The following is a 20,328-nucleotide window of genomic DNA, read 5'->3' as shown; positions in this document are numbered from 1 at the left end:
TTTACAATAGCCAGGGGACGGAAGCAACCTAAGTGTCTATCATCGGATGAATGGATAAAGAAGGTGTGGCACATATATACAATGGAATATTACTCAGCCATAAAAGAAACAAAATTGAGTTATTTGTAGTGAGGTGGATGGACCTAGAGTTGGTCATACAGAGTGAAGTAAGTCAGAAAGAGAAAGACAATTACCGTATGCTAACATATATATATGCCATCTAAGAAAAGAAAATGTCATGAAGAACCTAGGGGTAAGATGGGAATAAAGACACAGACCTACTGGAGAATGGACTTGAAGATATGGGGAGGGGGAAGGGTAAGCTGTGACAAAGTGAGAGAGTGGCATGGACATATATATACTACCAAACGTAAAATAGATAGCTAGTGGGAAGCAGCTGCATAGCACAGGGAGATCAGCTCGGTGGTTTGTGACCACCTAGAGGGGTGGGATAGGGAAGGTGGGAGGGAGGGAGACGCAAGAGGAAAGAGATATGAGAACGTGTGTATGTGTATAGCTGATTCACTTTGTTATAGAGCAGAAACTAACACACCATTGTAAAATAATTATACTCCAATAAAGATGTTAAAAAAAATATAATGGGAATAACCTTATTTCATAGGGCTTTGTGCACTACGTTGGACACTGGGTAATATGCATAGCACAGAGCACATGGTAGTTCAATAAATAATCACTACTATTACTATTAAGAATAATAACAATATAAATCATAAACTATAGGCTACAGCTTTTTTAGTAACTCAGAACAGCACTGATACAGCTTAAATATAAAGAAAATACTTCACAGAGACAGGCAGAATGACATTTAGACAATGAAGTCAGATAGTTCTGGGTCCAAATCCCATTTCTGCCATTTCACAGCTGTGGGACACTGAGAAAATTCACTACTCAGCCTCAGTTTCCTCATATGTAAAGTAAGGATGGTAATAGTACCTATCAGAACTAAATAAGATAACACTCAGTGAGTACTCAGCAAATGTTATAATCATTATGGAAAACGTAAGATCTGAGTTAAGACACGAGAGGGATATGTTCATTTATACCTCACTACCTACCCCAAAACTATATCTGTTTGATTTTTTACTACTAAAATAAAGGTTTGAATGAAACACAAAGCCCCCTACTTATTTTATACAGGATATTATAATTAATTCATCTTTAAATTAAAAGTTCTTATATCAAAAATCATGTATTTTTCAAAAGAGTAACACTAACTTTTTCCATCAGGTGTGATATTAAAACCACATATTACTGAGGTAAATAATTATAAGTCAAGTTTTCTCAAAGACCTGCCATCCAATGTCTTGTTTTTACTGCATCAACACATTGGGGGAAATTCTGACCTCTGGCACATAAGTTATATGCTATATAATTGTTTAGTGCATTCTGCACATGTACTTTCCAAAAAGATAAAATTTTAAGCTGGCGTTATTAAATTAGAAAACTCAATACATTTTTACAACTAGTCAGGAGCCTTTCAAAATGAAAATAACCATTGTAACGGGCCATGGGTCTTTATCATCCAACTGCAAAGGAATCAAGGTGGATCCAATTCATTAGTAGAGGTTTGGCTACATAATGCATGGAAACTGAAGCAATAACTGCTATAGAAATGCATTCATTCTAATACATGTCACTGTAGAACTGGAACTTCATGCATTATAACCATGGGACTAAGGCAGGTTTTGTGGGTTTTAGTACTAACGCTTTAAATGGGTGAATTTTAGAACTCTACCAACAATGACATTCATATAAAAAATTGGGTGATATTATGTATAACTTTATATTGAAATAAGTACTTTAAACTTGCACAGATGGTTTTGTTTTCATTGTAACTTAATTTTCAAAGCCTCCAACTTACATCATTTTGCCACTGTAATCTCTACGTAATGAACTATAATATTGTTAAGCAATTACCACTGTGATGTCAAGCAATGGGAAATGTTTTGAAAGGTAATTATTGTGCATGGGTATGGGGTAATTTTCAATTATATTCTTGGATAGCGCAGAGTTCGTTTTTCTCCCAAATGCTAAATTGGTCTATTTAAAGACTGGCTACAGAAACTCTAAAAGGACAAATTAACAAATAAAACCATTCTCTGCTACCAGACTAAAAGCATCGGGACAGGGGTCCAAATTACATTTTTACTCTTCTTCACATAATAAAGCCATTTTCTAGTGAAATAAAATTGCCTTTCAGATAATAATCTATTTACAAACTTTCAGCTTCATCCACTTTGAAATTGGTTAATGGCAATAACAGAAGAAAAACCAACGGAGTCAGACCAAGCACAGCAATATTACCTGCCCTCCCCTTGGTTAGATCAGTGTGAGCAGATAATTCCTCCAGTTCACCTTTTGAGTCAATTAATATAAATGCTTAATTATCTATATTTAACGCGTTTTAATTGTAGATAATAGAAAACCTATATGCACAGGCTCAGTCTTCAAGCTTGAAAATAAATGATGTGGCACCAGTTTATCAGATTTAAAATCTCTGAATCAAGACACTACTTGATTTCGATTTTCTGACGCTGCCATCTGGAGTTTTTTTTTTTTTTTTACAAGCTAATGCATTTTCTCTCTTATAGTTCTTGAAAACGGATTGACTGTATCTTTATGTGCATACTAATGCACTATTGTTTAAACAATTCAATGGTGACGGATCACCACTGGCAACAGTCAGCCTTCGGATCAATAAAGATGACATTTTAGATAAGATTCTGCTGAGCACCAGGTGCTTGCAAACTTCCACCAACTTATATCACAGTAGGACAAAATTAACTTGCACTAAAACTGGAGAAAGTGAACTGTTGAGATTTGTTTCTAAGCAAATATGTGCCCTCAAATGGGAGAAAGATAAATGACCAATAATGGAATAAAAAGGATGAAAAGGTACTTTCTTCTATTAGAAAGCTATATTGTTTTTTGGAAGGCAAATGATATGCCAAGATTATAGTTCAGGTTTCATTTGGGAAATAAGTACATCACTCCTTTTGTAAAACTCGTGGCTATATTTTACCTGGAAAATGCCACTTAAAACGACACGTTGAAGAATTTGGATGATTAGTTAGGAATTCTTGCAATATTATTCTTTCCAGCTAGTCTCTACTTACAAATGTGATTCAAATGTGCACCTCTATATCAAATAATCACGTTGTACACCTTAAATTAACATAATGTTATATGTCAATTATATTGCAGCAAAGCTGGGGAATACTTCACAAGACATATATGTGCACTTGTAAATATGTGAATTACCACTCTGAATGCTTTTTGTTGCACATGAAGGAAAGTCCCTCGTCAGACTATTGAGCTCTGAAGCCGACAGAGCCTATAGGATCTCCAGGGCCTGATTTCAGGCAAGGTGGCAACGCTGCAGCCAGGGGGAAATGTATCCCAATTCCAGCAATGGAATCTAGGACCACATCCTGGGCCAAGGCCCCTCTGTTGTACATTTGGGGAATAAGTAGGTGGGGAGTGGTTCTGGAATAGGAGAGAGCCTCAGACACCCATCAGTGTGTTTACTTCTCTACTAGAGGGTTCACTTCCAGTATGCCTGAAAAGAAGGCATTTCTTTATATAGTGAGAGGGCTGATTGCCCTCCTCTAATCACTTCTATGCAGAGAAGACACCCCCCGGACCCTGAAAGCTGCATAAGAAAATACTTCCTTGCCCCAAGGTTAATCAGAGACCAAAAGGCAACTACTTGCCTCACAGGGGAAGGGGAAGGAATCTGGATTCAAGAATGTCATACAGGTATAACTTTTTTTTTGCGCTTTGATTTATTGTGCTTTTTACAAATCGAAGGTTTGTGGCAACCTTGCATTGAGCAAGTCCAACGGCACAATTTTTCCAACAGCTTTTGCTCACTTTGTGTCTCTGTCACATTTTGGTAATTCTCAAAATATTTCAAACTTTTGCATTATTATTATATTTGTTATGGTGATCTTTGATGTTACTATGACAACCTGCTGAAGGCTCAGATGATGCATTTTTTAGCAATAAAGTATTTTTAAATTAAGGTATGCACTTTTTAAAAGATGTAACGCTATTGGACACTTCATAGACAACAGTGTAGTGTAAATACAACTTTTATATGCCCTGGGAAACCAGACTAATTTCGCTGCGATATTTGTTTTATTGCGGTGGTCTGGAACAGAACGTGCAATATCACAAAGGTATGCCTGAAAATGATAACAAATCATTTCACAAGCTGAGAGTTGAGGCGGGGGCTCTATGGGTCTAAGGAGAATTCTAAAGAGAGTACTATTTTATCCAGAAAGGCTCAAGAAAGAAAACTACCTAAATTAAAAACACTGCACTGGACATTTCAGCTGTGTAGTTCTTACTGACCTAAATGGGAATTCTGTGGTTCTATCACAGTGTGGGGCTTAAGGGTGTGGACAGTCCAGTGCAACAGGCCTCGGTCAGTGTTCTACTCCACAATCAGTGGGGCTGTGCCCCAGGCTGTGACCCTAACCGTACCCATACAGTGGCGACACAGCACAGCCCTATGCCAGTAAGTGTTAGGAGAAGTCACTGACAGGTAATGCAGAGGAAAACTCGACACAGCACTGGGCACACAGCATGTGCTTTATTAATGCTGGCTTCTGTTATTATTGTCAATATTGCTTTTTTAGGGGAAGTTCTCCTTTGCATTTTGAATAAATCTTCAAGATACAGGGAAGATCCAAAAAGTAGACCAAATCATCCTCCTGTTTCCCATGGGCAGAAGATTCACTCATTCTACTCATCAAATATTTATGCAGCATTTACAATGTCCTAGGCGCCATGTTAAGCACTGTGGGTACCACGGTTGTTCGATGAAGCATAATGTCTGGTGCGATAACTAATAAAACAGATTTTGGAAGACTGCTTTTAGACTCAGGGTATTAGATAAATGTCAAATAATTGCACGGTGGGAAACAGGACTGTGAAAGGATTCCTCTGCTGGACCCAGGACAGGCGGCCAGGTTCCCCTCTCTCTGGTTAGCTATGAGGCATCCTGAGATTTCTATAAATTCTTTAATAGTAATTTGGATATTACATCTATAAAATAAGCATCTGCTGCCTATTTATGTCTCATGAGAGATTAATTAATGTTCATAAAGGAATATCTTCTGTGGCTTTGCCATACAAAAGGTATGAGAATGTTATATTTATGAGACTCTGGCAACCCCAAAAGCCCTTCTGAGTGTCTTTCTCACTCAAAATCCATGCAACCTGCAAAAAAAGGTTTACAGGCCTAAAGAGAGAGGCATTATTATTCCATTTTGGAGCTGGTAAGCATGAATAATTTAAGGGTCATAGCTGTAAAGGAACAAATGTCAAAAACAAATTGACAACTATTCTTTGAGGAAAGTCTGGTTCATTTTCAAAAGGTCAGTTTTCTTGAATAAGTTCTGAAATCTTAACTTCCCATTTTTACATTTCACATGGTCTCCAGAAAAACACATTATTCCTAAGTGTTAAGGGCACCCATGCCCATGGTAATTGATATTTGGCAAATGTATTATGGCCCAGCTGAGAGCTGCCCGTTTCTCCATCCAGTCGAATGGTGCAGAGTACAATGCTGTTCCTGCTGGCTGCTCGGCTCTGTTGGGAAGCGGGCCGTTCATTTCAAGACAGAATTCACACACTTGAGATACTCTGGCCTAGTAGAAACTGGGGCTGTGACACAAATTTGTACTGAATAAAGAAGGGACTCTAGGGCCAGGTATAATGCATGCATTTACTTTTGTATGGGCTGGGGCAAGTTTTCTAGAGTTACGTATTGGTTAGGCCATCTTTCCCTGCTGTTAGAATGCAGTTATGCCTCTAGCTGCACGGATACATCTTGGCCTCTCCATCTCTGATGGAGATGTGGTGGTTCATAGTATCACTTCCCTGCTCTAAGTACCAGTGTCCATGTGTAAAATGGGGGTAATAATAGTACCTACGTCTCAGTAAGCTATTCTGAGAATTAAAGTACACTTTAGGCCTGGGTCACTGGAAGATGAAATAAACATTAGCTATTATTATGTTTATCCTAGAAGTCTGAAGATGGAAGAGCTTCTTTCCCTGTAAAAGAGCCTTCAAAACCACCTTAACATCCCAGTGCAATGGTTCTGCAGAAAGGCACTGATGTGGAGGAAGACTGGATCCAAATCATAACTCTGATTGAGCATTTGACCTTGGGCAAGGTCAAATTGAGGGTGATGAACTACATCAGTGTTTTTAACTGGTTCATTAGGGCCCCACGGCAGGGTTCTGAGACCATAACTCCCACTTTACCCAGAGCAGTTCTGCTTTTAACTCCTTTACTTATTGGGATTCCGTATGAGATTTCACTTCACAAAACTTTTCATTGCTTATAGGTAAAGTTTAAGAGCCACCGCATAAGGTGACCTATAACTGTTTTAATTGCTAAAATGTATGGGTCTAAGTTCAATACTCTCATTGTTGAATTTTACAAACATGTCTAATACACCAAAAAATTGGAACTGGGGGAAAAACTGAAAGTCAGATTTCAATGAATTACCCTGTTTTTTCCTTCCAAAGTTGTTATAAGAAATGACCAGTTGAATAACATTTCTCTCCCTCTTTTCCCTCCCTTTCTCCCTTCCTGTCTTCCTTCTAATGAGAATCCAGCGTATCTAATATATGCCAGAAATTTCAGGGTACTAGGGATCTAGGAGTGAGCAAACTGAGTCTCTGCTTTTAAAAACTCTTAGGCTACCTAGGAAAAAAGGCAATAAACAAGTAAACGAATCACGAGTTACGAACTGTGGAAAGGCTGTGACGAAAAGGCACGAGGTGGGGTGAGAGAGCCTGACTTACTCAGATAAGGTCATCTCGAGAGGCCTTGGAGAAGGTGGACACAGCGACCACCCAGGCCGGGCAGTCCCACACTCTAGTCATCTTACCCTTCATTCAGCCCCTCACTCCCTTGGCCTTGCCCTAGATCTGGTCAACATGGCAACTACACCCCTCAGCCACTCACCCCCATGGAGGGAGTGTGGCCACCAGTCATTTCTGACAAGCCTGGGTGGGGGAGTAGGGGAGACAGGTCCAGGCCTGAAACAGGTGACCAGAGCTCTGCTTTTCTTGTTTCTGAAAGGACTTAGCTACTTAGCCCTTGAGATGTTTTAATTTGTTTTCCTGTCGACTGGAACTCTCAACAGAAAAGTAATTTTTCAATTCCTGGTTTATATATAGTATTTTTTTTGATTAGGTAATTTATTTACTGGGTTCAAAGCCAAAAAAATTAAAAAATAAAAACAGTGGTTGGGCTCTGGGGCCAGGCTGCTTTGGTTTAAATCCCAGCTCTGCCAATGACTAACTCTATGCATATTATTCAAGAGCTTGCTGCTTCAGTTTCTTCAGCTATAAAAAATAACAACTGCATATACAAAATTAGTATCTTCCTCACGGTGCTGCTGGGAGGACTAAATTTCTTTTTTACATTCTCTTTTTTAAAAAAATTGAAGTATAATGATTTACAGTGTTGTGTTAGTTTCTGGTGTGCCGCAAAATGATTCAGTTATGTGTATGTATATATATACATTCTTTTTTCACATTCCTTTCCATTATAGTTCATTACAAGATAGTGAATACAGTTCCCTGTGCTATACAGTAGGACCTTGTTGTTTATCTATTTTATATATAGTAGTATGTATCTGCTAATCCCAAACTCCTAATTTATCCCTCCCCCCAACCTTCCCCTTAAGTAGCCATAAATTTGTTTTCTATGTCTGTGAGTCTGTTTCTGTTTTGTATGAAAGTTCATTTCTATCATATTTTAGATTCCACATATAAGTGATATCATGATACTTGTCTTTCTCTGTCTGACTTACTTGTGAGGACTAAATGTAACCACTGAGCACAGTGTCTGGCATAAATGAGGTGCTGAGTTAATGATATCGTGCAACAGAAACCCAGGAAGAGTCCCAGACTACCTACAACTGTGCCTCCCTTCTCCTTCTGATGGTATACACTGGATGCTTGAGCCTATTATTTTTCTTTGACAAACACTTTATAAGAACAGATGGAAACACTAACTCAGTATATTGGTAAGTGTATGCTACGTTGTCTAAAACTAAGCCAATGACATGTAAAGATTAAGCAAATAGGAAACACTACTTTTTGATGGTTTTCATTAACTACAAATTATCCAAGTTTATCAGAAGAGGGAAAGGGATACCAGATGGAAATCTAGGGTGACAGGGAGAAGGGGTGCCAGATCTGGTTAACATTGGCCAGAACATTTCTACAATTCTTGGAATTTAATTTGTTAATTTGTCCTCCATGCAAGTTCTGTTTACCTTCAACATAATTGAGCCCCTGCTGTCAAAACATCACTTTGCAATGGCAACTTTAAGACATCCTTTCAGCCACTCATCACCACTATAGATCTTGGGTGCCTTTGCTTAAAGACCACACTTTCCTGTGGCTTATTTAGAATACTTAAAATATTACTTGTTCCCTCACAGCAAGGACTCCTCCTGACAGCCAAGATTCTGTTTTTCTGTCATGAGTAATTATAAATGTACACCCCTAAAAAACCTCTCAATTTGAGGGGCATCATCTATTTCAGATAGTAAATCACAGCAACATCTCCATCCCTTGGGCAACCAAAATGCACAACTCAAATGTATGAGCTCTCACTCTGAAATCTCCATATCTGAAGGAAAATGGGATGCTCTACTTTCTCCCTGGGGCAACTAGGGAAAAAAAACCCTGGCACCTTTGTTGGAGTAATTTATACTGGTTTCAGTGCCTTTTTTTTTTTTTTTTAAACTATAGATATAGAGCTTCCTTCTTCTTTTTTTTTAAAAAAATTATTTTCTTCTTCTTCTTTTTAATATCTTTATTGGAGTACAATTGCTCCACAATGGTGTGTCAGTTTCCGCTCTACAACAAAGTGAGTCAGCCATACATGTACACATGCTCCCACATCTCCTCCCTCCCCCGCCTCCCTCCCTCCCCATTCCACCCCTCTAGGTGGTCACAAAGCACCGAGCTGATTCCCCTGTGCCATGCAGCTGCCTCCCACTGCTATCCACACCACACCTGGTAGTGTATACATGTCCATGCCACCCCCCAACCCCGTCACAGCCTACCCTTCCTCCTCTCCACATCCTCAAGTTCATTCTCTAGTAGGTCTGCGTCTTCATTCCTATGTTACACCTAGGTGCTTCATGACTTTTTTTTTTTCTTAGATTTCATATATATGTGTTAGCATACACTATTTGTTTTTCTCATTCTGACTTACTTCATTCTGTATGACAGACTCTAGGTCCATCCAGCTCACTACAAATAACTCAATTTCGTTTCTTTTTATGGCTGAGTAATATCCCATTGTATATATGTACCACATCTTCTTTATCCATTCATCTGTTGATGGACACTTAGGTTGCTTCCATGTCCTGGCTATTGTAAATAGAGCTGCAATGAACATTTTGGTACATGATTCTTTTTGAATTATGGTTTTCTCTGGGTATATGCCCAGCAGTGGGATTACTGGGTCGTATGGTAGTTCCATTTGTAGTTTTTTAAGGAACCTCTATACTGTTCTCAACAGTGGCTGTATCAATTTACGTTCCCACCATCAGTGCAAGAGAGTTCCCTTATCACCACACCTTCTCCAGCATTTATTTTTTCTAGATTTTTTGATGATGGCCATTCTGACCGGTGTGAGATGATATCTCATTGTAGTTTTGATTTGCATTTCTCTAATGATTAATGATGTTGAGCATTCTTTCATGTGTTTGTTGGCAATCTGTATATCTTCTTTGCAGAAATGTCTATTTAGGTCTTCTGCCCATTTTTGGAGTGGGTTGTTTGTTTTTTTGATATTGAGCTGCATGAGCTGCTTGTAAATTTTGGAGATTAATCGTTTGTCAGTTGCTTCATTTGCAAATATTTTTTCCCATTCTGAGGGGTGTCTTTTGGTCTTGTTTATGGTTTCCTTTGCTGTGCAAAAGCTTTTAAGTTTCATTAGGTCCCATTTGTTTATTTTTGTTTTTATTTCCATTTCTCTAGGAGGTGGGTCAAAAAGGATCTTGCTGTGATTTATGTCATAGAGTGTTCTGCCTATGTTTTCCTCTAAGAGTTTGATAGTTTCTGGCCTTACATTTAGGTTTTTAATCCATTTTGAGTTTATTTTTGTCCACGGTTTTAGGGAGTGTTCTAATCTCATACTTTTACATGTACCTGTCCACTTTTCCCAGCACCACTTATTGAAGAGGCTGTCTTTTCTCCACTGTATATTCTTGCCTCCTTTATTGAAGATAAGGTGACCATATGTGTGTGGGTTTATCTCTGGGCTTTCTATCCTGTTCCATTGATCTATATTTCTGTTTTTGTGCCAGTACCATACTGTCTTGATTGCTGTAGCTTTGTAGTATAGTCTGAAAGCAGGGAGCCTGATTCCTCCATCTCCGTTTTTCGTTCTCAAAATTGCTTTGGCTATTTGGGGTCTTTTGTGTTTCTATACAAATTGTGAAATTTTTTGTTCTAGTTCTGTGAAAAATGGCAGTGGTAGTTTGACAGGGATTGCATTGAATCTGTAGATTGCTTTGGGTAGTAGAGTCATTTTCACAATGTGGATTCTTCCAATCCAAGAACATGGTGTATTTCTCCACCTATTTGTATCATCTTTAATTTCTTTCATCAGTGTCTTATAATTTTCTGCATACAGGTCTTTTGTCTCCTTAGATAGGTTGATTCCTAGATATTTTATTCTTTTTGTTACAATGGTAAATGGGAGTGTTTTCTTAATTTCACTCTCAGATTTTGCATCATTAGTGTATAGGAATGCCAGAGATTTCTGTGCATTCATTTTGTATCCTGCTACTTTACCAAATTCATTGATTAGCTCTAGTAGTTTTCTGGTAGCATCTTTAGGAGTCTCTATGTATAGTATCATGTCATCTGCAAACAGTGACAGCTTTACTTCTTCTTTTCCGATTTGGATTGTTTTTCTTTCCTTTTCTTCTCTGATTGCTGTGGCTAAAACTTCCAAAACTATGTTGAATAAGAGTGGTGAGAGTGGGCAACCTTGTCTTTTTCCTGATCTTAGTGGAAATGATTTCAGTTTTTCACCATTGAGGATGATGTTGACTGTGGGCTTGTCATATATGGCCTTTATTATGTTGAGGAATGTTCCCTCTATGCCTACTTTCTGCAAGGTTTTTATCATAAATGGGTGTTGAATTTTGTCAAAAGATTTCTCTGCATCTATTGAGATGATCATATGGTTTTTCTCCTTCAATTTGTTAATATGGTGTATCACGTTGATTGATTTACATATATTGAAGAATCCTTGCATTCCTGGGATAAACCCCACTTGATCATGGTGTACGATCCTTTTAATGTGCTGTTGGATTCTGTTTGCTAGTATTTGGTTGAGGATTTTTGCATCTATGTTCATCAGTGATATTGGCCTGGAGTTTTCTTTCTTTGTGACATCCTTGTCTGGTTTTGGTATCAGGGTGATGGTGGCCTCGTAGAATGAGTTTGGGAGTGTTCCTCCCTCCACTATATTTTGGAAGAGTTTGAGAAGGATAGATGTTAGCTCTTCTCTAAATGTTTGATAGAATTCGCCTGTGAAGCCATCTGGTCCTGGGCTTTTGTTTGTTGGAAGATGTTTAATCACAGTTTCAATTTCAGTGCTTGTGATTGGTGTGTTTATATTTTCTATTTCTTCCTGGTTCAGTCTCGGCAGGTTGTGCATTTCTAAGAATTTGTCCATTTCTTCCAGGTTGTCCATTTTATTGGCACAGAGTTGCTTGTAGTAATCTCTCATGATCTTTTGTATTTGTGCAGTGTCAGTTGTTACTTCTCCTTTTTCATTTCTAATTCTATTGATTTGAGTCTTCTCCCTTTTATTCTTGATGAGTCTGGGTAATGGTTTATCAATTTTATTTATCTTCTCAAAGAACCAGCTTTTAATTTTATTGATCTTTGCTATCATTTCCTTCATTTCTTTTTCATTTATTTCTGACCTGATCTTTATGATTTCTTTCCTTCTGGTAACTTTGGAGGTTTTTTGTTCTTCTTTCTCTAATTGCTTTAGGTGCAAGGTTAGGTTGTTTATTCAAGATGTTTCCTGTTTCTTAAGGTAGGATTGTATTGCTATAAACTTCTCTCTTAGAACTGCTTTAGCTGCATCCCATAGGTTTTGGATCATCGTGTCTCCATTGTCATTTGTTTCTAGATATTTCCTCTTTGATTTCTTCAGTGATCACTTCGTTATTAAGTAGTGTATTGTTTAGCCTCCATGTGTTTGTATTTCTTAGAGATCTTTTCCTCTAATTGATATCTAATCTCATAGCCTTGTGGTCAGAAAAGATAGCTGATACATTTTCAATTTTCTTAAATTTACCAAGGCTTGATTAGTGACCCACGATATGATCTATCCTGGAGAATGTTCCGTGAGCACTTGAGAAAAATGTGTATTCTGTTGTTTTTGGAAGGAATGTCCTATAAATATCAATTAAGTCCATCTTGTTTAATGTATCATTTAAAGCTTGTGTTTTCTTATTTATTTACATTTTGGATGATCTGTCCATTGGTGAAAGTGGGGTGTTTAAGTCCCCTACTATGAATGTGTTACTGTCGATTTCCCCTTTTATGGCTGTTAGTATTTGCCTTATGTATTGAGGTGCTCGTATGTTGGGTTCATAAATATTTACAATTGTTATATCTTCTTCTTGGATTGACCCCTTGATCATTAGTTAGTGTCCTTCTTTGTCTCTTGTAATCGTCTTTATTTTAAAGTCTATTTTGTCTGATATGAGAATTGCTACTCCAGCTTTCTTCTGATTTCCATTTGCATGGAATAACTTTTTCCATCCCCTCACTTTCAGTCTGTATGTGTCCCTAGGTCTGAAGTGGGTCTCTTGTAGATAGCATATATATGGCACTTGTTTTTGTATCCATTCAGCCGGTCTGTGTCTTTTGGTGGGAGCATATAATCCATTTACATTTAAGGTAATTATCGATATGTAAGTTCCTATTCCCATTTTCTTAATTGTTTAGCATTTGTTATTGTAGGTCTTTTCCTTCTCTTGTGTTTCCTGCCTAGAGAAGTTCCTTTAGCATTTGTTGTAAAGCTGGTTTGGTGGTGCTGCACTCTCTCAGCTTTTGCTTGTCTGTAAAGGTTTTAATTTCTCCATCAAATCTGAATGGGATCCTTGCTGGGTAGAATAATCTTGGTTGTAGGTTTTTCTCCTTCATCACTTTAAATATGTCTTGCTACTCTCTTCTGGCTTGCAGAGTTTCTGCTGAAAGATTAGCTGTTAACCTTATGGGGATTCCCTTGTGTGTTATTTTCCCCTTTCTGCTTTTAATATGTTTTCTTTGTATTTAATTTTTGACAGTTTGATTAATATGTGTCTTGGCGTGTTTCTCCTTGGATTTATCCTGTATGAGACTCTGTGCTTCCTGGACTTGATTAACTATTTCCTTTCCCATATTAGGGAAGTTTTCAACTATAATCTCTTCAAATATTTTCTCAGCCCCTTTCTTTTTCTCTTCTTCTTCTGGGACCCCTATTATTCGAATGTTGGTGGGTTTAATATTGTCCCAGATGTCTCTGAGACTGTCCTCAGTTCTTTTCATTCTTTATTCTTTGTTCTGCTCTGCAGTAGTTATTTCCACTATTTTATCTTCCAGGTCACTTATCTGTTCTTCTGCCCCAGTTATTCTGCTATTGATCCCTTCTGGAGTATTTTTAATTTCATTTATTGTGTTGTTCATCATTGCTTGTTTCCTCTTACTTCTTAGAGGTCCTTGTTAAATGTTTCTTGCATTTTTTCTATTCTATTTCCAAGATTTTGGATCATCTTTACTATCATTATTCTGAATTCTTTTTCAGGTAGACTGCCTATTTCCTCTTCACCTGTTAGGTCTGGTGGGTTTTTATCTTGCTCCTTCATCTGCCGTGTATTTTTCTGTCTTCTCATTTTGCTTCTCTTACTGTGTTTGGGGTCTCCTTTTTGCAGGCTGCAAGTTCGTAGTTCCCATTGTTTTTGGTGTCTGTCCCCAGTGGCTAAAGTTGATTCAGTGGGTTGTGTAGGCTTCCTCGTGGAGGAGACTAGTGCCTGTGTTCTGGTGGATGAGGCTGGATCTTGTCTTTCTGGTGGGCAGGTGGGTTTTGTGGTGTCTGTGTTGTTATTATGATTTTAGGCAGCCTCTCTGCTAATGGGTGGAGTTGTGTTCCTGTCTTGCTAGTTGTTTGGCATAGGGTGTCCAGCATGTAGATTGCTGGTCGTTGAGTGAAGCTGGGTGTTGGTGTTGATATGGAGATCTCTGGGAGATTTTCGCTGTTTGATATTACGTGGAGCTGGGAGGTCTCTTGTGGACCAGTGTCCTGAAGTTGGCTCTCGCACCTCAGAGGCACAGCACTGACTCCTGGCTGCAGCACCAAGAGTCTTTCATCCACCCACCACAGAATAAAAGGGAGATAAAGTAGAAAGAAAGAAAGAGGATAAAATAAAATAAAAAAAGTTATTAAAGTAAAAAGTGATTATTAAGAAAAAGAATTTTTTTAAGTGAAAAAAAAAAAAAAAAAGCAAAACGGATGGACAGAACTGAACCCTAGGACAAATGGTGAAAGCAAAGCTATACAGATGAAATCTCACAGAGAAGCATATACATACACACTCACAAAAAGAGGAAAAGGGGAAAAAATAATAAATCTTCCTCTCAAAGTCCACCTCCTCAATTTGGGATGATTCATTGCGTATTCAGTTTTTCCACCAATGTAGGGTACATCAAGTTGATTGTGTAGATTTAATCCGCTGTTCTTTAGGCTACTGGGAGAAATTTCCCTTTCTCTTCTTTGTTCACCAAGCTCCCAGGGTTCAGCTTTGGATTTGGACATGCCTCTGCATGTAGGTCATTGGAGGGCATCTGCTCTTCGCTCAGACAGGATGGAGTTAAAGGAGCAGCTGATTCGAGGGCTCTGGCTCACTCAGGCCGGGGGGAGGGAGGGGCACGGAGTGCGCAGTGAGCCTGTGGCTGCAGAGGCCAGCGTGACGTTGCACCAGCCTGAGCAGCCCCGTGCGTTCTCCCGGGGAAGTTGTCCCTGGATCACGGGACCCTGGCACTGGCAGGCTGCACAGGCTCCCGGGAGAGGAGGTGTGGATAGTGACTTGTGCTCTCACAAAGGCTTCTGGCTGGCAGCAGCAGCGGCCTTAGCGTCTCATGCCCGCCTCTGGGGTCTGCGTTGATAGCCGCGGCTCGTGCCTGTCTCTGGAGCTCCTTTAAGCGGCGCTCTTAATCCCCTCTCCTCGCGCACCAGGAAACAAAGAGGGAAGAAAAAGTCTCTTGCCTCTTCAGCAGGCGCAGACTTTTTCCCGGACTCCCTCCTGGCTAGCAGTGGTGCACTAACCCCTTCAGGCTATGTTCACGGCACCAGTCCTCTCCCTGCGATCCGACCAAAGCCCAAGCCTCAGCTCCCAGCCCCCGCCCGCCCCGGCAGGTGAGCAGACAAGCCTCTCGGGCTGGTGAGTGCCGGTTGGCACCAATCCTCTGCGGGAATCTCTCCACCTTGCCCTCCGCACCCCTATTGCTGCGCTCTCCTCTGTGGCTTTGAAGCTTCCCCCCTCCGCCATCCGCAGTCTCCGCCCGCAAAGGGGCTTCTAGCGTGTGGAAACCTTTCCTCCTTCAAGGCTCCCTTCCACTGGTGCAGGTCCCGTCCCTATTCTTTTGTCTGTGTTTATTCTTTTTTCTTTTGCCCTACCCAGGTACGTGGGGGAGTTTCTTGCCTTTTGGGAGGTCTGAGGTCTTCTGCCAGCATTCAGTGGGTGTTCTATAGGTGCAATTCCACATGTAGATGTAGTTCTGATGTATCTGTGATGAGGAAGGTGATCTCCGTGTCTTACTCTTCTGCCATCTTCCCAGCTCTCCTAGAGCTTCCATCTTTATAATCCAACTCGGAAAGCTATCTCAGGGAGTCCCACTCTGAGGTTGTGTGTCACTTCAGCTATGCATTTTAGATTTCCCCCCACCCTTCCCATCTCAACCCCTCTGTGTCTGACGAAGATTCTTTTATGTCCCTCCTCTACACACTCCTGACAGTTACATTCCCTGCTCACAGCCAGAAACTAAATGGTTCATCTTTGTGGCTCTCATCAACAAAGAGAACCCCAGGCAAATTTTCATCCCTGCTTCCTTCTAATTTTTCTATTACTAATACTGCCCATCGTAGCTCTGTGCCAGCCTTTGCTTTAATGAAACGGCGGTACTTCTGTATTAACGAAAACATGGATCTCCGTGATGCTGGAGTACCGGGTCTGCTTTATAATAATACTAACAACTGGTATTTGGTAGGCGCTATCCCAAGTATTTCATATGCAGTATACCTCACTGAATCTTCATGAAAAACTTGCAGGTAGGCACCATCTATTATTAGTCTTATTTTACAAAACTGAAATTCATAAAAGTCACACAGCAGGAATTGCTAGAGTTGGAATTCAGATGAAGGTCAGTTTGACACCAAAGCCATGCTCTTACGCCTTAAACTATATTTCGCCCATGGATTAACCTTCAGGAGAACAAGGACAATTTCTCTTTTATATTCCTTTTAGTTGCAAAGAACCTATCATCCTATAAAATGAGGCACAGATTACCTCATTTTGGGTGTGTGAGCCTAAGTGATCAACATTTAAAAAAAACCGTGTCATCTCAAAGTGACTGATTTTCTCTATATATAGTTAATTATTTTTATTTTTTATGCTTGGTGTTTTTCACATTCTCACCTTGAGCACTCAAGCTTCCAGAAGAATCCTGATGCTGCTCTGCTGGCTGTTGACTGGGAGGAACAATTGGTGGGCTCAGCATATTTAACCAGTCTCTAAAAAGAAAAGAAGAAAATAAATGAACCACATGTTTGTAATTCCATATATAGATTTTACCTTTCTCCTGGATTTTTACCTCCCTGGGGCTTCTACAGAAACCCATTTTTCCCTTCTTCATATTTCAGAAAATAAGATGTCCAGAAATTAATATTTGTTTTATAAATCTGTAAATACATAGTCAATTACTTAACTAACTAGCTGTTCAATAAATACACCAACTAAATGATGATGACTGTTCCTCTCAAAAGTTTATTACTGGGCTTCCCTGGTGGCGCAGTGGTTGAGAATCCGCCTGCCGATGCAGGGGACACGGGTTCGTGCCCCGGTCCGGGAAGATCCCACATGCCGCGGAGCGGCTGGGCCCGTGAGCCATGGCCGCTGAGCCTGTGCGTCCAGAGCCTGTGCTCCGCAACGGGAGAGGCCACAACAGTGAGAGGCCCGCGTACCACAAAAACCAAAAAAAAAAAAAAAAAAAAAAGTTTATTATTGTTGATTGTCAACTATAGCACAGCTCCTCTCACCTAAGAAAATTATTTCAACAACTAAGAAGAAATGCAGCAGAGACAAAACTCCTTAGGACCTTTGGATAAGAAAGCTTGACAAAGTTACATGTCATGGATGGGATGACAAGAGTCCATTTGTTGATTCAAAAGAGAAGTTAGTCTTGCAGTTGTCACGGACCAGCCATGATGGTGGGAGCTGGTATGCATTCACTTGGGGCTTTAGGGCAGGGGAGGACAAAAGAAGGGAGAGTGAGGGCCTTTGGGCCCTTGAATGGCTCAATACTTCAGTTCTCCCAGTATGAATGGGGGCAAAACCACTTCAGAAAGCACCTCCTACATTCCCTGTCCCTCTGCCTCCAACTTTCAGTCTCATTCCCAGTCTCTTTACTTTCCTTCTTTCCATTATTTTCCTGTCTCTCTGCTCCCTCTAGCAGATACCTGAGTGGGTGTGATATAAGTCAGTGACATCCTGAAGGCTTGAGTCACTGTGTGTTCTACTTCAACTCTTTCTCATCTGTAAACTTGCTATTGAGCTTCTTCACGGGAACAGAGCAGGAAGGGGAATGTGAAGGATTTTCCAAAGTGAATTATATTTCTTGCATTGATATCAGCAGCCTGTGTCATTGACCTTATTCTTCTCAACAGGAACATGTCCTCATGACCAAAAAATTTCTTTCTAAATTTCTGCATTTTCTGCTGTCTTTATCTACATTGGGAGACAGTCCCGACCAGTAACTAAGAACACTGGCTCTCCAGGCCAGTCCTGGCACCATGTTTCTGAAATGTGAGAACTTAGCCAAGTCACTTATAACAGCACTAAGCCTTATGTATAAAAAGAAGGTAATAATAGTTACTCCAGAGTTTTGTCATTAAGATGAAATGAAAAAAATGGATGAAAAACGTTTGGTATGGATCTGGGTACAGAGCTGCTGTCAACAAATTTCAGCTATGACCACTATCATCTTCATTATCAATGAAGATCATAGTATGGCTGTACCCACAATGATAAAACAAGGTAGGAATTGGATTCTGCTGGAATTAAACCAGCAAAGGATTGTAGAATGATTTCAAGTCTATACAATAGAAGTTTTCTTTGCAAGCCATTTACTCTTCTTGTATAAAAAGGATCTTGATGTAAAAATTATCCAATTCCTATTTGTATTATTTTAAGATACTTTCACTCATTGCTCACCTTAGCTATCACCAGATTATGGCTTGTGAAATAAGCAAGGTGAGCTTGCTGTGTAATTGAATTTCATAGTAACACATTAAGGACATCAGAAAGGATTTGTCACAGACTTCCAAGCTAATGGGGCATTTTCTGATAAGCACCTTTTACTTAGTCCATTTAATTATAGCAGACCAAAAAATTCCTACATTATAGAAAATTACAAGGTCACATACAAATTACTAGCCCAGTGGCTTCATTACTCGGCAAGAGAGATGGAGAGCAAAGATGAACAGGAGAAAAATAATGTTATCATATGATGACACCCCAGCGACAAATTAGAAACTCCACACGGTGGCAGTAGTAGCTTCTACCGTGGTCCATGGACATGCAGGAAAAAGCAGATGTTATAAAAGGCAAGACATTACTCCTTAGGCCAATGATTTAGTTAATGTTTTTCTTGTCAGCAGTAGCTATGGAAAGTACAGAGTTTTTCTTTTTGTGATTTTTGTTTGTTTTAAAGTAATTTCAGATTTATAGAAAAGTTTCAAGAGTACAAAGAACTCCTATATATCTTTCACCTAGATTCTCCAATTTAAACATTTTATCACATCTGCTATCTATCTATCTATCTATCTATCATCTATCTATCATCATCTCTCTATCAAGGCTTGGTAAACTATGCCCATGGGCCAAGTCTGGCCCACTGCCTGTTTTTGTAAGGCCTGCAAACCAAAAATAGTTTTTATATATTTTAATGGTTGAAATCAAAATAGCAATGTTTCATGACACATGAAAGTTATATATAATTCACATTTCAGTGTCCATAAATAAAGTTTTATTGGAATACAGCCACGTTCACCTTTTTACATATTGTCTATGACAGCTTTTGTGCTATGATGACAGAGTTAAATATTTGTGATCTGGACTTTTACAGAAATGTTTGTTGGCCCCTGGTCTATAACCATGAGGTCATATTGCTTCCTCTACTACTAATATAATACCACAGAGTCATTTTCATCTTTCCTTTTTCCTTTCTGACACTGAGGAACCTGGCTTCCATTAGCCTCAGTATATTTACTTTTTGAAGTACAGAACACGCCAAAAGTAGTTTCAAACAAAACAAAACAACCAATAAAACACCCCAAATCTACTCTCTAGGATTCTCTGTTTATGGTTCTTTTTTTCATTAGTTAAAATACCATGTTCAAAATTTACTTAGGCTAGTTCTTTTTCCTACCTCTTCAGTGAGGTTATATTCTTAATTTGAAATATAGTTAGCATCATTTGCTTCTGTTTGTATTAAGTTTTTCTCCCCATTCTTGATTTTTATTACTTTTGTTGATTTGAGTAGGTAAATTATTACCAGTTCAAAAGTCAAATTTTACAGAAAAGCATATTCAGTAAGAGTTAGATTTCCTTCATCTCCTCCAGTCTGTTTCCACCCCTTCATTTCAACACCATCCCCACCCACTCCTCCAGAGGTAGTCAATTTCATTACTTCTTGTGTCTCTTGTTTCTTTTTGCAAAAATTCAGCAGATACACGTCTATTTTTTTTCATTCCTCTTCTTTCTAATGTAAAAGGTAGTATACTATAATTACTCTTTTGCACTTTCGTTTTTTCAACTTAAAATATATCCAGGAAATCACTCATACCAGTTCATAGATAGCTTCCTTATTCTTTTTTTTTTTTTTTTTTTTTTTTTTTTTTTATACTGCATAGTACTCTGCAGTGTGGCATACATTTATTTCACCACTGTCCTATCTTTGGGCAAGTTTTTTTTT

The 20,328-nt window shown here is 39.1% G+C and overlaps 1 protein-coding gene across 10 annotated transcripts in view; it reads right to left on the bottom strand.

Moving 5' to 3' along the window:
- Window positions 1-20,328, bottom strand: part of CFAP20DC (CFAP20 domain containing) — a 298,550-nt gene that overhangs the window by 10,322 nt on the left and 267,900 nt on the right. For all 10 annotated transcript variants that reach the window (XM_059076214.2, XM_059076211.2, XM_059076215.2 and 7 more), the window contains one exon: window positions 16,773-16,867. In XM_059076214.2, coding sequence (XP_058932197.1) covers window positions 16,773-16,867 — 95 coding nt within the window. Of the gene's footprint in view, window positions 1-16,772; window positions 16,868-20,328 lie in introns of those variants that run through there.

This window comes from Kogia breviceps, chromosome 10 (genome assembly GCF_026419965.1).
Source record: "Kogia breviceps isolate mKogBre1 chromosome 10, mKogBre1 haplotype 1, whole genome shotgun sequence".
NCBI lineage: Eukaryota > Metazoa > Chordata > Mammalia > Artiodactyla > Physeteridae > Kogia > Kogia breviceps.
Note: the sequence above shows the minus strand (reverse complement) of the source record. Positions and strands in the feature narration are given on the sequence as shown.